The sequence below is a fragment of the Haemaphysalis longicornis genome, unplaced genomic scaffold (genome assembly GCF_048455015.1).
Source record: "Haemaphysalis longicornis isolate Haplotype H1 unplaced genomic scaffold, Haemaphysalis longicornis Haplotype H1 scaffold_23, whole genome shotgun sequence".
Classification (NCBI taxonomy): Eukaryota; Metazoa; Arthropoda; class Arachnida; order Ixodida; family Ixodidae; genus Haemaphysalis; species Haemaphysalis longicornis.
In genome coordinates this window covers 1,093,994-1,116,211 of record NW_027526306.1, presented here as the reverse complement: position 1 = coordinate 1,116,211, position 22,218 = coordinate 1,093,994, and the positions used below count along the sequence as shown (strand labels likewise).

The following is a 22,218-nucleotide window of genomic DNA, read 5'->3' as shown; positions in this document are numbered from 1 at the left end:
GTGCTGGCACCAATTTCCGGTAGACGTGAACTTTATGGGCGCGGGTGCATCTGAAATTTCTCGCTGGGTGGGGCCCATCATCAACATTATGTTATTGTCGATTCACTTGCTGTAAAAGCACTAATCCCCGTTTTGTACAGCCACTGTTCAGCGTACCTGGCGTCGTTCCTTTGCTATACCCTATATTCATGACACGTGCTTTTTGAAACACATCAATATGAAACATCCTTATAATTGAGACCACCATTAAAGAAACTCAAACAGTCTAGCCCAGTGAGAAATGGCTTACACCTACTCCCAGTCAAATAAAACAGCCGGGTGCGCCATAACAATGAAAACATTACACGGACGCGCCTCTTGTGACTAAGGTGAAACGGCAAGGCGGGGCTACGGTGAGAAAAAAAAATGTAAGACAAATAGTTACAATGCATTGTTCGAAGCGCCAAATTCATTAGAGGGCATCGCTTCAATGCTGAAAAAACATGGTACACAAAAATAAACTTCATATTCGTAGTATTGCTTGTTGTGAACCGCATGGTTGACAATGTGCCATATGCGTCGCCATAATGGTATGCAGGTACCGCCTGCCACAAAAGCGTATATAAGTTGGTAAACTCGTGGTTAGAATATTCTGGGTTCTATAGGTAGTCGCAGAAGAGTCTCGCTTAAGCTAAATTGTCAGGGAACATGCCAAACGGCTCCTGATCTTGTGTATTCCAATAAGCGCTCATGTCGAAGGTTGTAACGCCGGGTGTCCACTAGGTACTTACTCGAGGTGGGGACGAAACCAATCTGGGAAGTTTCCTCCGCAGGTTGTAGAAGTCTATGACCGGTGGTAATTCGCTCTTCATCATCTATTTCTCGCATGGCGCCAAGAATTCTAGTCGAAGATCTTAGATGGGCGAGCACGAGTGTAATCGTATGTACAGTTTCCTACATAGCTAAACTGCATGCGAACACGACGCGATTGACCTGAAGTATGAGTTTGAACTTCGACGTGAGTGGACTATATATCCTCGCAGACCATTCGTATGGGAGTTAAATGCAGCGCTCCTTCCGTGATCCGTGTTGCACTAGTTCAAAACTCGGCGCACGCACCCGCGCAAAAGGCTATTTTATGGCACTGTTAAGGATTTATTGTCCTCGAACCGCAAAGCAACGAGGTGGTTGAAAGATATTGACAACGTCTTTTGTAGTGGCTTTTAAAACTTCAGCCTGGCCTTGCTAGTACTTTGGATATTTTTTGTAGCGTGAGCTACATTGGCCGAGGCTGAGCAGTGTCTCGGAGCTCCTGTAAAGCCGTGTTCGCACGCGTGAGGAGCAGTGATGTCACACGGCGCACATACGTTGTTAGCTTCCCGGCGTCTATCACACACCCGACGCGCCCAACGTCTTCGCCGACCTCCTTTCCGCCCATGGCGACCCGGTCCCTTCACCATCATGCGAGGGGCGGCTCGGTGTGGAACCGATGGTTCGTGCGTCTCAGCAACTCCGGCGTGCGCCTTTAGAAGCAGCTTATCTCTGGGACGATTGGTGACGCTGAGCTGGAGCCGCTTGATAAATATTTATGTGTCACATAATGCATATACTGTGTGTGTATCAATAAAGCAACAGTAAGCATTACAATCAAGGTAATCCTTGAAAACCAGGAAAGCTAGGAAGAAGCAGCTGAACCTTAGCTCCAGCTACGTATTTTCTTGGCATAGCCCAGCTAAGCAAATGCAAATTTTTTGTGCATCGACTAGCCAACTTGTTTCCATGTAATAGCTTAACGAGCGAGCCAAGGAGGTCTATGGTACTTTTTCTGAGAGAGAGAGAGAGAGACAACTTTATTGGCTAGCCTGCAGAACGAGAGGATCGCCTCCTAGAGAGGCACCCTATCGTGACGCGGCCTGGACGTCCTCGTGGTGTGCGCCGCAGGCGTCGACTGGCTCGGCTGACGGGCAGTGAGGGGGTGGATCCCTCGGCCTCGCCGCCTCCCCGAGTCTCTGCCGTGCGAGAGCTGCCTCGAGCTGCTGGACGGCCTGGAGTTGGGTCGTGTATTCGGACGAAATCATGGCACTCGTGAAACTGTCGGCACAACCACCTCACTGCTTTGTTCGGTAATATAACAGCTACCGGTGCCTCACAATAAGCATCATCATCTTCAGAATTTTTTTTAAATTGGTGCTGACGGGACGCACTTCCGTCGTCTTGCCTCAGATGCTCCTTTATCTTCAGCCAGAAACCAGCAGAGCAACATACAAAAAATGTCGTTGATCCCTCTTTCATAGGAATCGGTAAAACGCAAAACTGAAATGTGACTTCGCAGGAGCAGTTGAATGTTTATGGCGCATCGGTATGAACTTGCACATCGGTATTTGTATTTTGTTGGTATGGCACCATTACACGCATCAACATTAGACAGTTGATTACACGTACAGGAGCATCCCGTAAATCCAATTGAAGTCCCAGGCGCTCGCGAACCGTGCGAACGAAACCGAACGGGTTGCTAGCGAATCGTTTGGTGAAGCCATGGTCTGCTGAACCGAAAGGGGCATGATTTGCGGGTGGGAAGCGGTCTTGTGGACGCACTTGGTGAGCGACGTCCTGTTGGCTGTTCACTTCGGCAAACGTGCGACCACTTCTATCGTGCTCCGTGGCGTATATGGCACACGCCTGCGTTGCGACGAGCTCAGCTTGTGGAATGCGACAGGCACAGTTCGTAGCATAATTGGATTGTGAATGCGTGAACGCGCGCGTCCCGCTTCCCTCTCGCGTGTCTCTCGTCGAACCAAAGCAGTCAGGAGAGCGACATTCGCCTGTCGGCTTCCTTAACGTACTGCCCTAATGCAACAGTTTTCCTGCACGGGCCAAGGTGGAAGAATCCACGGTAAAGGAAGAAGTCATTGCTTCACCGTGCACACGACTATCACGCCCGCAGCATAGGCGTCGAATTGATAAACATCGCAGCTTACTCTGCTAAGCGCTGCCGTATCAAGGTACCAACTATCGGTGCCCTAGCATCATGACGCATTACTTTCCTTCGTCTCTCCCACACGGCAGCACCAGATGAGTGGAGAAAGTTTGAGGAAAGGACATACAGCGCGTTCGCAAAGCTATCCCGGCTTGACTTTATAGCCCAGTTTGCAGAGCGTTTCTCACCTCCGTTGCGCCCACGGTGATCGTGGGGTCAAATCCTGGTGCTGCCGCGTCAATGGAACTTTTTGTTGGAATGTCATTTCCGCGACGGATATGATGTCACAGATCTGTGTACCCCGGAATAAAACACTTCCGTGCTAGAATCTCTGCGATATCTTTATCGAAGCTTTGAAAGTTGTCTGTACCGTCAATGGGTACCTTCCGCTATGGATGCGCACAGGCACTTAAGCAAAGCCGAACGGCAGCACCTTGCGCGGCGGATAAGCGATATTGAGTACATACTGCAACGTCACATCCGCGCCCATGCTTATAAATCTTTTACTTCGACGCCTTCTAGCCATTCAGACCATCTTATGAAGCCATCGTGAAGCCATACTCACCTTCCACAAATACAAAGTCGAAATCTGAGTAAAGCGGTGCTAGAGTATAACAATAAAGCGACCATGGCTCTAGTTAAAGTAGCGGCTGCGAGCGCTCTAATCTACGGTAATGCTGCACTTCACCATCAAGAACATCCTGAGCATTACACGGGTGTGCGTCGATTTGTCGCGCACCGGCTGCCTAGATTCAAGTGCATGAGGGCCAACAGTCCCCAATCTAGCTGGTTGCATTTTTTTCTACAGTTTTAACTGTACCAAGAACAACGAGGACCTCACAGACCGAAAAAAACTATCCTCACTGCAGTTCCTCTTCCTGGTGAAGTGACTCAGCAACCCCTCGACTTGCCCTCACAGCTACCCGCTGTAATAAGCGCCAGAAATTCTGAAGTACTGTTTTTGGAAAACCAACCTAATTGTCCATGACCACATGCACAGTCTTGTAAATATAATAATAATAATAATATTAATAAATAATAATAATAATAAAAATAATATTAACAAATAATAATAATGATAATAATATTAATAATATAATTTTATTATTATTATTATCTCTTATAGCCGAAAAACAAACATCCTTTACTTTTCTTACACCATTGACGGCGGCCCCCCTGTCTAAAGTTGATGGTATCAGAGACCTTGGAGTGCTCTTTGACAGCGCCTTAACTTTCTCGCCCCATGTCGATCAACTTACTCGGTGGGCTCTTCGCTCTCTTGGTGCTGTATGCAGATTTTCACGGGACTTTCGGTCTCCTAATTCATTCCTGAAACTATTCAAAACACTTTGTATTCCTCAACTAGAATATGCCTCTGTCGTGTGGAATGGAACCTGTCATTCTAACAGCAAACGTATAGAGCGTGTTCATACCAAATTTCTATCAATATACAGGCATCGTTTTTCCTCTGGGCCTCCCGAGACTGCCTTAGCAGTATCCAGATTCCCATTGCCTGTCTCTCTGAGTTGTCGGCAAACCCGCCTAGATCTTCTTTTTCTATATAAACTGCTTCATGGTATTATCACATTCCAGGAACTACTTGCACGAGTCAGCCTTCGTGTTTCGCAAAAAACAACAAGGTTAACCCCTTTCCATAATGCTACAGCACTCAACACCCATTCCCCCCTCCAAAGAGTGCAGCGTCTCTATAACTGTTACTCTGGGAAACTTGATATATTTCAACGTCCCCTTCGGGAGTTTTTGACTGGGTTGTTAGCTGTGATACAATAATCACTCTTCTTTTCGGCACTTTTTTTTAGTTTTTTATATGGTTTTTATGTATGCAATGTCTTCATAGTTCTTGTTTCTGGTTTGTAAGTCCAATATATTCGTGACTTCATGGCTGTGACTGCTTCATCGACTTGTCATATATTACGGTATGCTACTTTCCTTCCATCGCACCCGATTTATTGTGATTTGTCTGGTACTTTCCATCTTCTGTTGCTGTAATTTTATAAATCAGTTCCTGTATTTTGTTTCGTACATTCATGTTTAATTGAAGCTTTGTGTTTTCGCTTAAATCTGCGAATATCTTTTTATGTCTGCTTGCTTCACCCAACTGCTGTGATCATTGTTCCATATACTTTTGCCATTAATCCACCATTAAAAATTCTTAGTCGTCTAATTGTGGCTGGAATACCTTTTTGTTATCCTTAGGGTTTTACTGCTCTTTTCTTTTTTTTTCTTCGCTTGTTCTTCTCGTTGACTGTTTATATTGTGAGTTGCTCCTGTATATTAGTGCCGCATTTTGTCTTCCTCAGTGCGCCAGAACCAAGGCCTCGGCTGTTTCTGGGCACTCTAATAAACATTGATTGATTGATTGAATATTATTATAACAATAAATATGCAAAATTAATAATAGAAGATATCTTAATTATCGTAAGTGTGGTTTTGTCCACTGAAGGACGTAGACCTCTCCCTAACATCTCCAGCGGTACAAATACCGATATACTACCGATTATATTTGCGTCAGAGCTGTAAGATCTGCGTAAGAGCTGCGTAAGAGCTGCGAGTGGATTAAGATCATCGCTTTTAAAGAACATTGCCATTTCTTTGTCTACCTATACAAAGTAATCGTGCGTAAGCATTTTGAAAAATGAGGCGAATGTATACGCGGGAAGAGGAATAAAACGGATCAAAAGGGCGAGTTTGACCACTTTGCAAGTATTGCTTGAAATTGAAGTCGAATATCAAGAAAGCTCGCATCCTCCCAATACGTTTCAAGAAGGACTGCTTTTTGGGGAAACCATAGTGACCCCTTCACGAAAGAAGGAAAGTCTGCGTTTTACGTCTTCAACTAACTGCTCAAACCCCCACCCACCCAAAAATCTTCAAGAAGGAATATTCCTACGTTTATGGAATCTCTACAGTATGCTACTGCGCACTGCTTCATTTTTTTTCTCAATCAAAACAATTCTTTGACGCTTATATTGCCGTAAAGCTGAAAAAAGCCATGACTGCAAGCCTTTCGCAGACGTTTCCTCTAAACAGAACTTTGGCACGCGTTACGAAACTGACGATGTTGTGTTACGGGTAATGAATAACAATACCAAAACTTGGGCAAAATTCGTGAACGCTGCTGGCCTTACGCTCTTACTAAACCGTATCCTACCTAGTAGAACGCAAAATGAGAAGCACCTCTCGAGCCAACGTGCATCTCTAAATTGCAGTTCGTCACGACTCAAGGGGCAATGAATGCAAAATACAACGTGATCCCTTTTAAAGAAGTATATTTCAGTACCTCACCCAGCTCTATTTGAGCCACAATAGATATATTATAACCAAAAACCTGAAGATGCTTTCAAAAATTTCTCAATTTTGAGCTAGCAATTTATGTTATGTGCAGGAGTGGCGGCGTATGGGCCAGAAATAAAAACACAATATTCAGTGTGTTAGCTGCAATTTAGCATTCAAGAGGAACTAGAGGCTTCTCTACAATCGTTCATTCATGCTTCTTAGCGGTTCTTTGCGTTTGTGAAATCCAAACCCTCAAACAATATTCGGGATATCACACAATGTTCCGGAAAAGTTACTAGGCTGCCACCAAAGATTTGCATGTTTTAATAATTATTTTCATTAGTTTTCGTACCATGGACAGAGTTGATGCCATTGGTGTAGGAACAGACACAGCTCATTTTCTAACGAACCAATCTTGTGCTTTGGCGTCGTGACCCCATTAGGAGAAACATGCGGTACACACAATACGGTGATTACGCACGCAAGATGTTCCTGAGCTACGACACCCCCATATGAGGGGTGTACACATTGATTTACCACCTCGGTGTCTTAATAGGGCGCAGAACTCTCACCACACGTTCGTTTTTTTCTTATTTTCTCCCACCAGAAAAACAGCCACCGCCGGTGAGATCTAACCAAAATCCTTTGGCTTCGCAGCACAAAGCTACAACAACTGAGCCACCACGATGGGTAGCCAAAGAGGTAGAACACGGTTATGCCCGTGTTGGCAAAAACGCTAACGATGATGGTTATAACAACGTTTATATATTCTTTACTTTTCAAAATTACTTCAAAGTAAAGTTGTTGACCAACGGATACTGTCTTCTGTCAGTACACGGGCTGCTTCCAGAGGCGTGGGGTTTTGGAAATGCGGCAAGTCGTATTTTATTGAAACCATCTCAAACCAAACCAAATGAAGAAATCTCACATGAAATATAACTTGCCCGGGGAACGTGTTACCTACGTTACTTCGTGGATAACACCAGTAACTGTTGTATAAAACTAACACGGGCGCCCACAGCAGACGTGTGGCTACAGCAGGCCCTAGCAGCTTGCGTGTTCTATTGAATTGAAAGTGAACGAAACTCCAGGTTAATAGGGGTGTAATTTAAAAAACCCACCCTCTTCTTGATATCTTTGTTAAGACAAACAGCTTGAACTGGTTTTTGATCATGTGTAATGGCAGAGACAGTAGGTAAATATTCATGCAGTAACGGGCTGAATTGTTTTCATTTCATCACAGATTTCATTTGTATGAGCAACTCAACAATTAGGCGTAGGCCCTTGTCTGTTATACAGTCGACACTCGATAATTGGGAGTTACTTAATTACCCTTTTCTCTTAACTAAAAGTGCTGGGCTGGTCCCGGCAAATATATACGAAAACAACTCAAATATGTGAGGCTAAAATATATTTTATCAGTCATTTAAAAGTTATTTCAAATAAAAAGCACCGTAGTACTATCACTCCTCGATGAAACTCAAAATTTTATTTTCAGGCTCAAAGAGGAGCGCTGTGTTCTGTACTGATGTCGACGCCATTGAAACTGAGACTGCGCCGGTTTAATAAAGATACAGCCCAGACCCAAGTTCCGCTAGAGGACGAATCTCTTTTATGAGAAACCCTACCTTCATAGACTTGAGTCTTTTATGTTATCAATGTTTCAACTATAATGGGGACAAGCGTAGTACGCCTTGTCAGTGTAGTACGCCAAGGTCAAGGAAGGAGACGTGTTGCGGCATAATAAAAACCTGTTCTTGTGCTTTTCGTTCCTTTGGAAGATCGGTTATTACGAAGTATTTTGTGGTCGCAATGGGCTTCGTAACAACGGGGCCGACCAGTGTTGCAGAGGTACAACTCCGGAATCGGAAAAATTCCGGATTCATTTTACGTTTTCCAAATGCCGGAATAAAATGGGAATGGATTCAGGACAACTCTTGCAGGACTGCAATGGGAATAGAATTAGGGAAATATCGCACGGAATGGGCAGGGAATAGAATGGTTTTTCATACGATGGGTTTACAACGGCTGGAGCTTTCTGGCTACATAAGTAGTTGAGCGCTTTAGTTTAGAACCTTGTTCATAGTCCAAAATCTATACACTATTTTTCAGTCCTTTGATTAGCGCCTATACGATGTTTTGTTTTCATCCTGCTTAGCACTTCGTACGGTAGCAAAAAAGTGATTTACTGCCAGAGTGGCTCCGACGCATGCAGTTCGGTGAGCGCGGAGAAGAACTGCGCTGTTTAGGAACTTTTGCTGAAGCTAGACCGGAAAACATGTCTTCGAAGTGAAGGGTTTGTGGAGCCCCAGTTCTTTCATATTTGTTGGTTTATTCTTCTGACCACCTTCAGCATTTTTGTAAAGCGCTGCAAGAGCACTGATCCCGCATCTGAAGTACATACTGCATGAAACTGATTATTTGCGTTAGATTAGCTGAATACACATTTTTACCTATTTTTCTGCCTTCGGGTATTTAGCTACAGCCAATCCTTATTTGTCCGCTTGAGTAACTCAAAAAATTGTGCAGTCACTGCACCTGCACTTATCGGCGTCTGAAGAAGTATTTTAATATCTTACGAGCAAACTTAGCTCCAGGTGTGGTTTTACAACAAAATACTTTAGCTTTGCAGAATGCAGGACTGATTGCTGATGCAATACAGAGTTCTTAGTCGCTGGGGCGAAGTCCGTCCGTGACGTGGAGGGCCGGTTGACCACGACGAAAAGCCTCGAACAAATTAGCACAGGTTTTTGTCCCATTGGCGTGAATTGTAACAGCTGGCCGATACCGCCATAAGGTCGTTTCTTAGTCTTTTTCGGGTTTTTTTGAGCCACAGCTTTCTATTTACACTGTCCGGGATGCCGACGGCAGACGCGTGTCCCTGTGGCGAGCGCCGTTTGCAAATGCCATATATAATTTAGCGCGCACGAAACATCCAACAAAGAGTCAGCTTGGCGTTCTCCTCACACCCTACACCCGGCGTGCAATGCAGTGCGTTGTGATTTGTAAGCCGACTTGGTAGGCATCTCCGGGAAATACAGCGCCAACCTGGCGACCGTCTGTCTCTATGTTGTAGCGGGGCCCAGAGGTTCCAGCAACGGCGTCAGGATATGATGTTTCAATGTAACGACACCGATGATCCCTGCTTGTCTGCTGCCCCCTCCAGACCTTGAAATCGATTTGCATCGAAACCAAGGCACCAAACAGACATAGGAAGTCACGTGACCGGCACCCACTATATGTGCAAGAAGCGAGCTTCGAATAAAGTACTAAGTTTTCTTCCGCTACGCTTTGTTACGGTACTCGCCAGCTGGGATGTATGATTACACTAGATATTATATGCGACAATGCAGAAGACACAGCTGCCAAAGGGAGTTTCGTTCTAACAGTTGCGGCTCCAGCACCGGCCTCGGTTTTGAGTGCTTCGGCAACTCTCAGCAGTGGGCAGCGGCCTTTGTTTCGATCCAAATGTGCGGATCTCTCCTCCAGTTGTGCCAAACTTTTACGTGGTTTGGTTGCGGTGTTTTTGTGCACCTGGCCTTTTCCCATCATTACTGAAGCCTTAGTCGCCAGCTTGAAAGCTGGGGAATCACCACTATTCAGGTAGGAAGGCCTTATTTAACAATTTTTATACGGTCGGGATGCATATGGTTTGCTCGTTCGTGGAAACAAATTGCCTGACCATACTTCTTTATTTTGTCAGGGCTCCCCATACGATATTCTTCAGTCACTCTAATTGTTTTGGTGGCGTGTAAGTGATCTTTAGAACAGCTGACTTAGGCGAGTTCATCCTAACAATATTGCAGCCCCATTCTTGGTATCACCAAACCCGACTGTGCACTTGTTCAATTGCGTCATTTGTGAAAAATTCAAGCGCGTAAGTTTGCGCTGAAACCTTGCACTAAAGGCTCAGGACATACCATGACCTATGCAGAAAAAGTGTGCTGTATTGAAAGTATTGAGCTGAGGTAATGCCATGTCAACTAACAAGTGACATGGAGGTCAACGTAGAAGCGATGGCTACTTTCTTACGGTCAAGGCAAAACTTTTCACGGCGTTCTTTGACAGCGCCCTGCCATCTCTTGCGCTGATACACACCATTAGTGATGAATACTTTGATCTCACTATAAATAATTCAAGTAAGCATTTAAAGTGCCTGTACATGTTAGCAAAGTATGCACGACGTGCTTATGGGTTAGGTAGAGCATGCTAATGTCTCTGGTCATATGGTTCACGAAGCAGATTTAAGGCATAAAGTTGGGCTAGTTGGTTATCTGACTGCATTTTACTAGCGAAAAATAGACGCGGACGAAGAAGAAGTACACAGGACACTCGCTAGTACACAGGACTAGCGAGTTGTTGTTGTTGTTGTTGCGCCTTTTGGTATGGCACATACCCAATCAGGGGATCGGCCAATCAACAGAGGATGGTTAAAATGAATGGAATTCTTATCTAATCACGAGACGTTTAGGAAAGATAATTTAGACCGGTTTGAAAAATGTTTAGGAAAAAAGCAAAAAGAAAAAAAAATCCTGAAAAATCAAAGCGAGGGTGACCAATCGCAATCAGAAAGAGAATCGTTTTGAATTTTCAATGTAGCGAAGGAGGGCAGAGCATACATCCCGGCGGCAGAACCCCGTTTCGGATGCCCCGAACGATAGAATAGCCGGCACTGTTAGGGATATCCCCAAACTGTAAAGTGGCACCTCCAGGGACTGACGTCTGAGTCGGGAAAAACGTCGGCATGTCAAAAGGTAGTGATCGACCGACTCGTCTTCGTTGCAATAGCTGCACAGAGCGGTTGGCGCCAGACGAGACCTGTGCAAATACCTATTTAACTTGGGTACTCGACAACGTAAGGCTGTAATAATCACCTCTAAGTTGCGTGAAGGGCACCATTCAGGTTTCCATGAGAATTTAAGATGATTAAAATCCCTTAATGATAATAAAACCGATTCGAGTGTCCTGTGTACTTCTTTTCTTTTTCCGCGTCTATTTTTCGCTAGTAAAATGCAGTCACGAAGCAGATAGCAAGATAGCACGCGAGAGGCTGTTTAGCGGAACAGAAAAATCAGGCATGAACTCAATAGCTAGTTTATCTCGCGCCACGCAACAACAAACCATTACAACAAGCTAAAATGCCAAAACTATAAGTAGCGGGACCCCCCCAACTTACTAACCAAAAATAGGGAGTGCGATATTGCCTTTTTTGCGTTAGAAGGCCGTTGTTGTGCCCGAGATATTTCCTCAAGGTGCGACGACCTCTCTATTTCGATGACAGGAGACGCGTTATGTATACTTTTGTAGTTCTCAACACGTATGATAACGTCAGCTTCATGTTGCGTTCTTCGGTAACTCTATAGAGCACCACCACGCAGTTTTTACGTTGAGGAATAGAAGGGATGTAATTGAGTTGCCCGTTTATTGGAAGAGTGGGGATTGGCAAAATGTTGTCATTCCAAGGAATTGAAATTAATAGAATTACACAAGTTCTAATATTTTGTAACGGTATTGGAACTGAACGGGGATTCCCATGCCGCCACACTGGTGTCCACTATACTTGCGTTACCGACAACCTTAACCAGTAGTAACCAAAGTGACTAATTTATAAATATCTTCCTTGAGGGGGGGAGGGCCGGGTGTTACACGAACTGACAAAGAAATCGAAAAACTGTTTTAGTTTCGGTTTGGAAACTAATTTTGCATATTTCCCATATACACATAAATATATCGATGCGAAGTGTGAACAGCGTGAACAAAGGAAAAGCCGAAATATGGAAGGGACAGAGGGAGAATTCGCTGTTTAGATCATTTCGGGGGGTGTTCTTACGCTAAACCCCGACCCCCTCCGGCTACCTTCCTGTGCCACCCCTTACAAAAATGGGTTCTGAATTTCTGTTGACGTTTCATTGAGTTCTCATTGATTCAACGGAAAATCAACAGAAACTCAATGTTCATTGAGTTTACACATTGAGAACACAACGGAATTTTCGTTGTGGTCCGCACAATGATTTTTCTATTGTGGAGTTCTTGTTGACTTTTTGTTGTATTTTCAGTGACTCATGGTGATTATTTGTGAAACTCAATGTTCATTGAGTTTACACATTGAGAACACAACGGAATTTTCGTTGTGGTCCGCACAATGATTTTTCTATTGTGGAGTTCTTGTTGACTTTTTGTTGTATTTTCAGTGACTCATGGTGATTATTTGTGAAACTCAATGTTCATTGAGTTTACACATTGAGAACACAACGGAATTTTCATTGTGGTCCGCACAATGATTGTTCTATTGTGGAGTTCTTGTTGACTTTTTGTTGTATTTTCAGTGACTCATGGTTATTATTTGTGGGCAAGTCATCAGCAACTGATGCCAAATACTATCTGCATGCTTCTTCGACATGGACAGCCACGTGCACTAAAACTTTAATACCCACTGTCCTGGATGTATGAGCCTAATTAGGCAGCATCTTAGCATATTTTTGTGCAGTGTGAGTGTATTAAATAAGTTGCATTTTTCAAGGAAGTTGCATTTTGTACAGGTAGCCAGCTTTCACAATGCAACTCTCAGCGCTTTCTTGTACCGGTACGTATAATTCCCAGCTGAAAATATGGCAACATATCCATACGACATGCATGATATCATAACGATTTCGAAATGTCTTCAATATCACAAAGATTTCAACGAAAATCACATAACTTTTACGGCATGTTGTCGACACCTTATGAATTCAACGACATTTCGTTGTCCTCAACATCATGAAGGTCCAATATCGCAAAGATTTCAACGACTTGTCGAATAAGTATAACGACATGTCTTTAATGATAAGGACTTCTACTAGATGTCGATATACTGCATGCAAGATTATAAAGGTCTGATATCGTAAAGAGTCAAACAACATGTCGAAGATCAACAACATGTTATGATATAAAGATTTCAACGATGAGTCCTAGACGTTCTGCAACATGTCTTCAAGGTATTCTTACAACATGTCACATATCGCACAAATCAGCGCGTCATGTCTGATGCTTTGTGTAACATCTCGCAGACAATATATGTTCTGCCTTAATTGTCAGCATTGGAAGCATGCAAAGTACAAGATACAGCACAAGGTAAAGTACAGTACAAACTCTGATAACTTGCACTTTCAGTGTGATCGAACAAAATTCAAATTCTTGTTTATACTGTTGTTTTATCAATGTTTCTAGAGTGCATATTTCAATTTCAGCCATTCAGTTAACCCATAAAATTCACTTGTCCATACTACAAAATATCCGCTGCTTCACCACCAGCTAAAAATTTGTCTCCAGATATCATTAAACAGCAGCGTCTATATCTGGTATAGACGCTAGACGAAAACGTTTGCGTTCTGATTTTTCCCTTCTAGACGGACGATAGCATAACGACAACGATGTCAAGATATGCTTTGACTCATACCACGGCAAGCACAATCGTTTGTTGCTGAAGCCTCGGTTGCTCTTCGTCAACAACAAACTGAATCGGCCGGACAGTTTTTTTCGATTGCGTGTTTCCATTTCTGCGCAGGCCGGCGGGGGCGGCCCATGTTACATCTTTTTCGCTCGTCGCTGCCGCCCACAGTACCTGTTTGCTGCACTTATTACGTCGCCGCCACCACATGCTTCGGTCTCTTTAATATTGCCTTGCATTATCCCCAACTTGTTACAAACTCAGAGGTTTTCGCTGCTGTATGCGCCTGACATGCCAGGAGTGACATCGCTTGTAGTTTTAGCGCGATGTTGCTTGTCTGCAAGATCGGTGCGTGACAAACAAGCGTTACCAACGCCACAATTCCAACGGCGCATGCCATTTCCTTCGTGGCTACCGTGGCTTGCGAAGAAAAGATCGCGGGTGACCTGCGATAGCTTTGCTTGAGTCAAATAAGGGAGCTCCGGCTCAATCGCTCGGAGTACTAACAATGTGACCTCGTCTGCAAGATCGGTGCGTGAGAAACAAGCGTTAGAACTGCCAGAATTCCAATAATGCAGCATTGACTAGACACAAACGACAATTTTCGTTGCCGGCTTACGTAGTTATAGAATCATTTTAGTCTTCGGCTAAAGTCCCGCCTGTATGGCCTAGTGGTTACGTCTTCGATTACTGTTTTGAGGGTCCGTGGTTCGAATCCTCGTCGGACGTTTTTTTTTTTTTTTTTTCCTGATGAAGGTTTTATTACCTCTTCTTTTTTAAAACCATAGTAAGCGCCTGTTCCTTGCTTTCAATCACACCGACGTTTGCCACCCTCTTCCTAAACCCAAAGTAGTTCGTTTTCTCGCACCTCCTCTGTAGAGAAACCCGCCGTGAAAACAAAACCAAAACTAACTTTAAAACCTTCTTTACAATTTAGGTATATATGTCAGTTAGTTTACTTTTATTCGCTTTTGCGTTTAAAAACCTCAAATTCAAGTTATAAACACTTTTAATACTTTAAAAGCAGGAAGTTAATTACCAATAACACAATTTTCGTCAAACACAGAAATGCTGCTATTGCAGTCTGGCAACTATCACTCCCTTTATGTGTGTTTATGGAGTTGGTTTTGTGCGGAGTGGTAGCTGGGGCGATTTGTTCAGTTTTATCTATTTCAAGCTTAAATCATAGTTATAAAAGCTTTATAGGGTGATGATTTATAGGCCTCAACGATCATCGCGCGTGAAAGGTGGATGACATTGCGTCCGAACAAAGTGTCGGTGTCCTTGAAGGGGAAGACGAGCGTGAAGGATTTTAGGCGGGAAACGTCGTTTCTGCTGGGGTGAGTACGCATTTTTTTGTTTTTCTGTTCTTGTTCGGAACGAGTTCTGGTGCTTATGGGTCAGTTATTCGGTAGACCCCCATCTCATTTGCTCTCAGAGCCTATGCGATATAGCATACTTGGTTGGCGCCTTGGATTTACCAGTCTACCGTTTCCGCAGCCGTCAGCATCAATTTACGCTGAAGCTAGACCTTTGTTGCGATGCTCGCGCTGTAGAACGCGGCAGCTAATTATTTGACATCACGCAAGGCTCTTAAACACCGGGGCGTTTGTTTGTTATGTGTCTCTCAAACAGTGCCTTTGCGGCGACTGTTAATTCCGTGCAGTGCGCTTCGCAGCTATTACGCTCGCGAGACCGGCTGCCGCCGTCGCGACCCGTCTCGTGGTCTTCGGGCCGCGATATGCGTCGTGGTATGCGTGCCGTACTCGTGAAGCTCACATTCACATACGTGGAAATTGAAGGTGAAATGCGCGCGCGTGGTCTCGCAGGGGCGCCTGCCCACTCAACTCTATTTATATTGGAGAATCGAACTTGTAAAGGCAAGCTAGGCATTGAAATGGAGGAGCCTCAACTAGTACACACCAGTTCTGATTGAAATCTAGGGATGCATATGGGCTGCTAGCAAGCGTTCCATGCAAATTAGCATAGCAGAGAGCTTTGCATATATCAGGCATACCCCACTCACAGAACCTGCGTGCCTAATAAATACATTACTGTGACCTAAATTTCAGTTTGGGTGTTGCGGGAATGTTCTTATTAGGGCCTTGGAGGTTACTCATTAACGATTAATAATCTGCTTAATGTAAGCATTCGTGGTTTGTGTGTGCTTTTCTTGTATTTCATCAAGTGCCACCACACTCACAGATTATGCACTTTCAGGTGCTGCTGCTGGCTGTCCGGGTTGGCTGACTGGCTTTCAGTCCAGTTTCAAAGGCTTTGCCAGGGCCCTCCGTGGCCAACTGACACTGCACCTGCTGTACCCAAGTACTGCCTGGCCTTTCCTTGGTGCTGGGTACGCTTTGCCGCCAGGAATAGTCAATCCTTCATCCATCATCTGGCCGCTTGGACCACCCGTTCAGAAGCCAGCGCATTTGCTCAACGCATCGGTCCAGGCACCGCTGCCACATCAGTGCACCCACTGATTATGTACTTTCAGGTTAGTTATTTCATGTTGGAACCTGTCATAATGTATACCTGTTAGCAGTGCTCTAGCCCCTGGTTATTTGAAACAGTTTCATGAAGCAGTGTTGTGCATTTTGAGTGTGTCATTGCTTAGCAGGGATATTGAAGCGAATCTGGGGCCAATGGCTAAAGTGCAAGAATAGAAATTGAACTGACTTTGAAGCAAGTATCCGTATGTAATCAAGCCAAGCAAACATTTAGGATTTTCGATATGGTTTTGAATTTGCAATACAAACTGGTGTGGAGCTACTTTCCATTTTAAGTAAGCTTACAATATTATCTACTTCAGATCATACTGTTATTAATCACACTATACCGAAAAGTACATACCGCAGTCTGTAGATTTTGTCGGCACTTTTTTCGCAGTCTCTCATGACAGGCACTATTCTCAGTGATTGGAGGATAGCCGAGGTAGCACCAGTCTTTAAATCAGGGACGGTACTTCACCATTAAATTTTCCTAACAAGCACCATACGCTAGGTCAGGGAACATTTCATCCACTCTCAAGTTGCTAATTATTTATAATATCACATTCGAATATCAGCACGGTTTTCACAAGGGTTACTTGAGAATTTTTCGCGTACCCAAGCTGCAGCATAAGTGTCTGATTGATTTTCAATGGCTTCCCGTCGATGAAACGGACCAAACATACCTCCAAAGAACAGAAACGTGCGATAAGGATTGAGCATGAGGGTGATTAAACAGCGCTTCCAAAAGCAGCGTACCACCGGGCTCATTCTGGCAAATTTGCCGGGCTCTAAGTCTGCGATTTAGCGCGACGACCCATTTACGGTGACACTCAAGCGACGCAGGAAATTTGTGCAGCAAATAGACTCCGCACATGCAGACACTTGTTTTGTCATGGTGCACTTCGCACGGTTCTTGCATGAGCACTTTGCGCTTACGCTGATTGTTGGTGCAGCCAGTAACGACGTAATCACGCCTGCCCGGACAAGTAGCTTCTGAACATCGCCAAGTAAAAGGCAATGATGGCAATTTTCCCAGAATTCCGAAAATAAACATCAATTGAGGATAAAAAGGTCAGGCGTCCTGCTGGCAGGACGAAACGTGGCCTCACAGGCAATGCCTGTCAGGACAAAGTGGTGTGGACTGGCCCGCCACCTTAGCGGGTTAGGAACAGAATTGATGGGCGAACGGGACAGCTCTTGGAAGAATTAAACGTTCTCCTTAGGCACTGCTAAACTTGTTGCTGCTGAAATGCCAAATAAATGACACCGATTTTCGATGCCGTTCGGGGCGTCTGATATTCACGCATGGCACGGAGCAACAGCGTGGGACTCAGCGTCGTCTGCTTGCCCCGCAGTCCAAAAGAATTGGTGGCGCCCAGTGCAGGATGGAATTTCTTGTCTATCATGTCTGCTGCAAAATATGCCCATGTGGTCGAGATTTCGGCGCATGTAAAGATGCGCAGGTTGTCAAAATTAATACGGAGCCCTCTACTATGGCTCACCTCACAGTCTGTGTAGCGTTGGTGCATTAAACCCGAGAATCAATCAATTATAATTTATGCTTCATCTACATTGAAAAGAAAACACTTGAAAATCTTTGTCCCCCAGGTGGAATCTCTGTCACCGCCACTGTATGTAATTTTATTGCACTCTTACCTCGCAGTCGTTTCCACCCAGATCCTGTGCATAATCGCTCAGCATTGGAAGCTCAGGCGGAGGATGGTCATGCGCTCAACATACCAGAACACTGTCACTAGAGCACCTCTCAAACTCTCGTACTCCTCAAGAAGTGCGCAGCATGCCTGGGGGGGCACAGTAAAAACAGTGCCTCTTATCACACGCCACCACCACATGAAATATCGTTGCAGCTTTAAGTGCATAAATTTTCCTTATTCGAGCCACAGTCATTTGAAGCAATGAAAAAAAAAATAAGGCAATCAGCGCGCGGAGATGACACAGACAGTGCAAAATTACCTTATCTGAGCCGCTGTCCGCACCTGTCCAATTGTCATGCTGTGCTAGCTCGCTGTGCTAGCATTCATCGTGCAGCCTGCTTCGTGTCTGTGGTTGTAGGAGGCGTGAACAGCGCAGTGCGGAATTTCGAACCAAAAACAATGCTGGGTACTCCTTACGACAAGGCATTCGCAAACCCACAATCCTGCAGAAAGAACACCAGCCACACAAAAAGTTCCTGCTAGCACCACGCCGCAAACCACATTTCGCGTATGACCCTCGTGCACTGCTAGCCAATGAAAAAATGAAGGAGCAAATTGGCCTAGTTGTAACTAGGGTTCACTCTTTTCAATTTAAATAATTTAAAAAATCAATAACAGTCTGCTCATTTTATTTTGCTGAATCGGGTGCTAAAAAAGGTCAGTTTTTTATGGATAGTTGCATGAGTCAGGGCAAGGCATCGTACTGCCTACTTTGTGTGCATTACAGCCATCTGACTATTTTAGCCACATAACCTTTCATCCAGATTGACCTAACAGCACCCAAATGGTTTTTTTTTTTGGCCTTTCTACCACAAAGCAATACACCCACGGTGTACTGCAGTGGGCACTTGGCAAACACTTTAATGAATTCTTGAAACGCTTGTTTAAACAAGCCGAAAGCATGTTGAGGTATGCATGTTCACCCATAAAAACTAAAAATATACATTTAAATTAAATCTATTCGAAAAGAATTTTTAGTGGATCAATGCCAAAATCTGTAAATGAATTACCGTAATATTCTGAGAAATTGTTCATGGGTACTCAAACTCTTCATTGTCTCGATCCTGGAGTTCATGTTGGTTCAACTGTTTCGGTTTTATTTTCTGCTCGCAGGTTGACATTGGGGGCGGTGTGCTAATTGAGAAGGGGTACCTGGATCAGCTGGTGCATGCGTGTGCGAGTGGCCCTGGCAAATTTGCCAGGGCTCTTTTGCGCCATGTCTTCACTCCGGAGGAGCTCAAGAGGAAAACTCTCTTTGGAGGGAAAGGCAAAGCCCAGGGCGACGCTCCTACAAAGCCAGGGTTGGACCAGGTGCGGGTGAAGGCTGTGTTCGGTAAGTGCACATGATTTGTTTTTAGAGTGCCAAGAACAAAGCTGTCATCTTTGTCAACTTGTAGCTAATCACCCGTTTTTCTTCATGTGCACAGTGAGATCAGTGCATCCCTTTTATGCTTTTTGGGAAAGTGTCTATTTTTGCACACTTTTATTACTAATTCTGAGAACTTGCTGAACACGTTTTCATTTTTTATAGTAAATCATAAATTCATTCTATCTCTTGCAGGCTACACGGGCCAGAAGTTTCCAGGTGTGAGCGCCGGTTACATAAAAAATAACCTATCATCGCTTTTGAATCGAGAAATAAAGTAAAAAGTGCACGCTGAACACCTTGTTTTTCTTTTTGCATGTCTGCATGAGGCACAATTTTTAGTCACATGACATGCACTACTGCCACACCATAAACTCGTGTATTGGTGGTGCGATAAAATGTAGATTCTTGTTCAACCTACAATGATCGCAAAAACCTTTGAAATAAATCGCAGCAGAAACACATTGAGCACTCGTGTAAAACTCAACAACATATCAACAGAAACGCATGGGGCACTCGTAAAAATCTCAACAAAATATCAACAGAAACGCATGCGGCACTCGTAAAAATCTCAACAAAATATCAACAGAAACACATTGGGCACTCGTAAAAACCTCGACAAAATATCAATACGAAATTCAGTGGAGACTCAACGGAAAGGCAACAGAAACTCAATGGGAATTCGACGTAAGAAATTCAACGGAAAATCAATGAAACCACGGTGGCCACTTTTCCTGAAAAACTCAACAAATCCTCAACACAATCTCAACAGAAATTCTTTGGATACTCAACAATGTTTGTTGAGTGAATTCAACAAAATTTCTTATGAAACTCAACAATCATTTTTGTAAGGGACAATATTATTGGGTATAGAAACCAAAAGTCTTTCCGCAAAAGAAAACTATCTTTGCCCGCTTTCAACTCCTGGCTTGCTGAGTCGCATGTCTCCCTACATAAGGAAGCGCATATGGGACATCAAATCTTCCGCACAGTTTCCGACGCACTCGATGATAGTTCTGTGCTGGGCAAAAAAAAATCGTTGAACATGAAATTTTCTTACCATTGTGTTTTCAAAATTAAGAGCAAGACAAGTGCGTTGTCGTGGCAACGTTGCACTGGAAAGTAGACCCCTGTACACTTGGTTACCCACGCAATACTCTTGACGACGCTAGTTAGTTATTTTTGATTGAGCGTCCTTCTTCTTCCTGGAATAATTCCCAAGATCTCTCAAAGGGTGTTCACACATTGTTGCAAATGACCGGAGTGTGGGCTTTATTACCCGTATCAGAATAGAGAGAGACAGTAAAATAAATATTGCTTCGTTATTCAGAGGGCGTTGTTATGCGCCTCGTCCCGTGAAAAGAATTCCTTGTCAAGGATTCCTTGTCATCGTCTGTCAGTCTAAGCTTGAGTACCAGGTTTACCAGGTTAGCCGTCTCTTGAATGGTCAAGAAAGCCCTACAACACCCGAAGCAACTTTCGTCCATGGTCTTTCTATACCTGTCTTTCCGCTTTAGGATGAAGTTCTACAGAAAAATATTGACCACGTCTGTAGCACAGCTGGTTCGAACGGCCAGCGTTATTGTATGACGTGGTGCATATTCAGTGGTCAATGCAAACTACCATGTGCGTTTAGTATACCAGAAAAGGAACCAAGCAGATATTAACCAACACAAAACAATTGTTTGAAAGACACATCAAATTGCTGAAGAGGTCCAACAGATACCATTGTTGGCGCTGTTTGACGTCAACACTTAAGGGATTAGACAACGAACCACTGAAACCAAAGGTGAAGCCTCATCCAGAACAACGCCGTGAGAAAAAATGTTCCGAAAAAATGCGACCCAGGAAAGTTGCGGAACTGCTCGAAGTCATTAAAATTGAAGGATCACCATCTTCCTATTAAAACAATCGTGCCGAATTAACTACCCAGGCAGCGTTTAGGCGGTTGATGAGTCGAAACGATGCATCACGGCGCTAGTAGCAACCAACTTGGCCGGACAAAAACTTCATAATAATCAGACAAACGCTTCGGAACTTGTACGCTCGGGTGGCTCAATGGGACAGCGTGAACGACATTGGGCGCAATACTTTCGGAGGCCTGGTTTGTAGATCATAGAGCAGAATGACTCCTGTAAGGGAAGAGCCAAACAGCTGAGGTGACCTGCAGGATCTTCCAGAAATTCTAACCAACGAGCGTGAGTTATGATTCGTCACAACTGAAAACTATCGGCTGCATACGTAAGAACAAAGTTAGCCACAGCCCACACAAAGGCTGGGCACTCCCGTTATGTAATAGAATAGTTCCTTTGGGCTGGAGAAAGGAGGTGGTTGGTGTAGGCAATGACGCTACCCTTGTCGGGTTGCCGCTGACCGATGACGGCCGTAGTGCAATGATCACTACCGTCATTTCGGACTTCGGGGGATACCGACACAGTGTGCGCTGAAATGTTAGAACTAATGAGGATAACTAACAGCGTGGTGAATTCTTCAGGTTTTGAGGAACCTACAAAAATGGCGTCTTTCTTCAAATGATCTAGAGTACTTCGGGTGATTCAGAGAATCCTCTTACCAAGCGACGGAAATAGAAGCAGGGGCCCACAACCTGCCAACATTTTTCGATCAGCGGTAAACAGAAAAATTTATATTACAGCGCTGGCCGTCGCGTACACAGGCAGTGCTCCCACGCCCAAAGACGTTGCGCGGCCCTTCTGCCCTACTGTTCAGGGCCACCGGAAAAGGAGACACAGATAAAACTCCTTTCGAGACAGCGAGCCATCTCCGTTCTTCTCTTTTCTTATTCAACAATACAACAGCCTACCGGTGACAATGAGGCGGTTGGTCCTACACATGGCCTCCTCACAACCGATCAGATTCAACTAAGCTATTAAAGTTTGTCAATGCACATAAGCTGTACAAGATGCCGGAAGCAAGTAACTATGTACAAATTGAACACAGAAGATGTA

General features: G+C 44.3%; 1 protein-coding gene across 2 annotated transcripts; it reads left to right on the top strand.

The window, feature by feature from the left end:
* The first annotated feature begins 14,796 nt into the window (after nt 1–14,796).
* Nucleotides 14,797–19,606, top strand: LOC144172541 (uncharacterized). Of its 2 annotated transcripts, XM_077701215.1 has the most exons (4): nt 14,797–15,019; nt 15,900–16,176; nt 19,000–19,219; nt 19,448–19,606. In XM_077701215.1, the coding sequence occupies exons 1-4, from the start codon at nt 14,931–14,933 to the stop codon at nt 19,531–19,533; spliced, it is 672 nt and encodes a 223-aa protein (XP_077557341.1). In that variant the 5' UTR covers nt 14,797–14,930; the 3' UTR covers nt 19,534–19,606. The 2 variants fall into 2 exon arrangements, with proteins under 2 accessions (XP_077557341.1, XP_077557342.1); XM_077701216.1 differs by lacking the exon at nt 14,797–15,019 and having other exon boundaries at nt 15,692–16,176.
* Nucleotides 19,607–22,218: the final 2,612 nt, after the last annotated feature.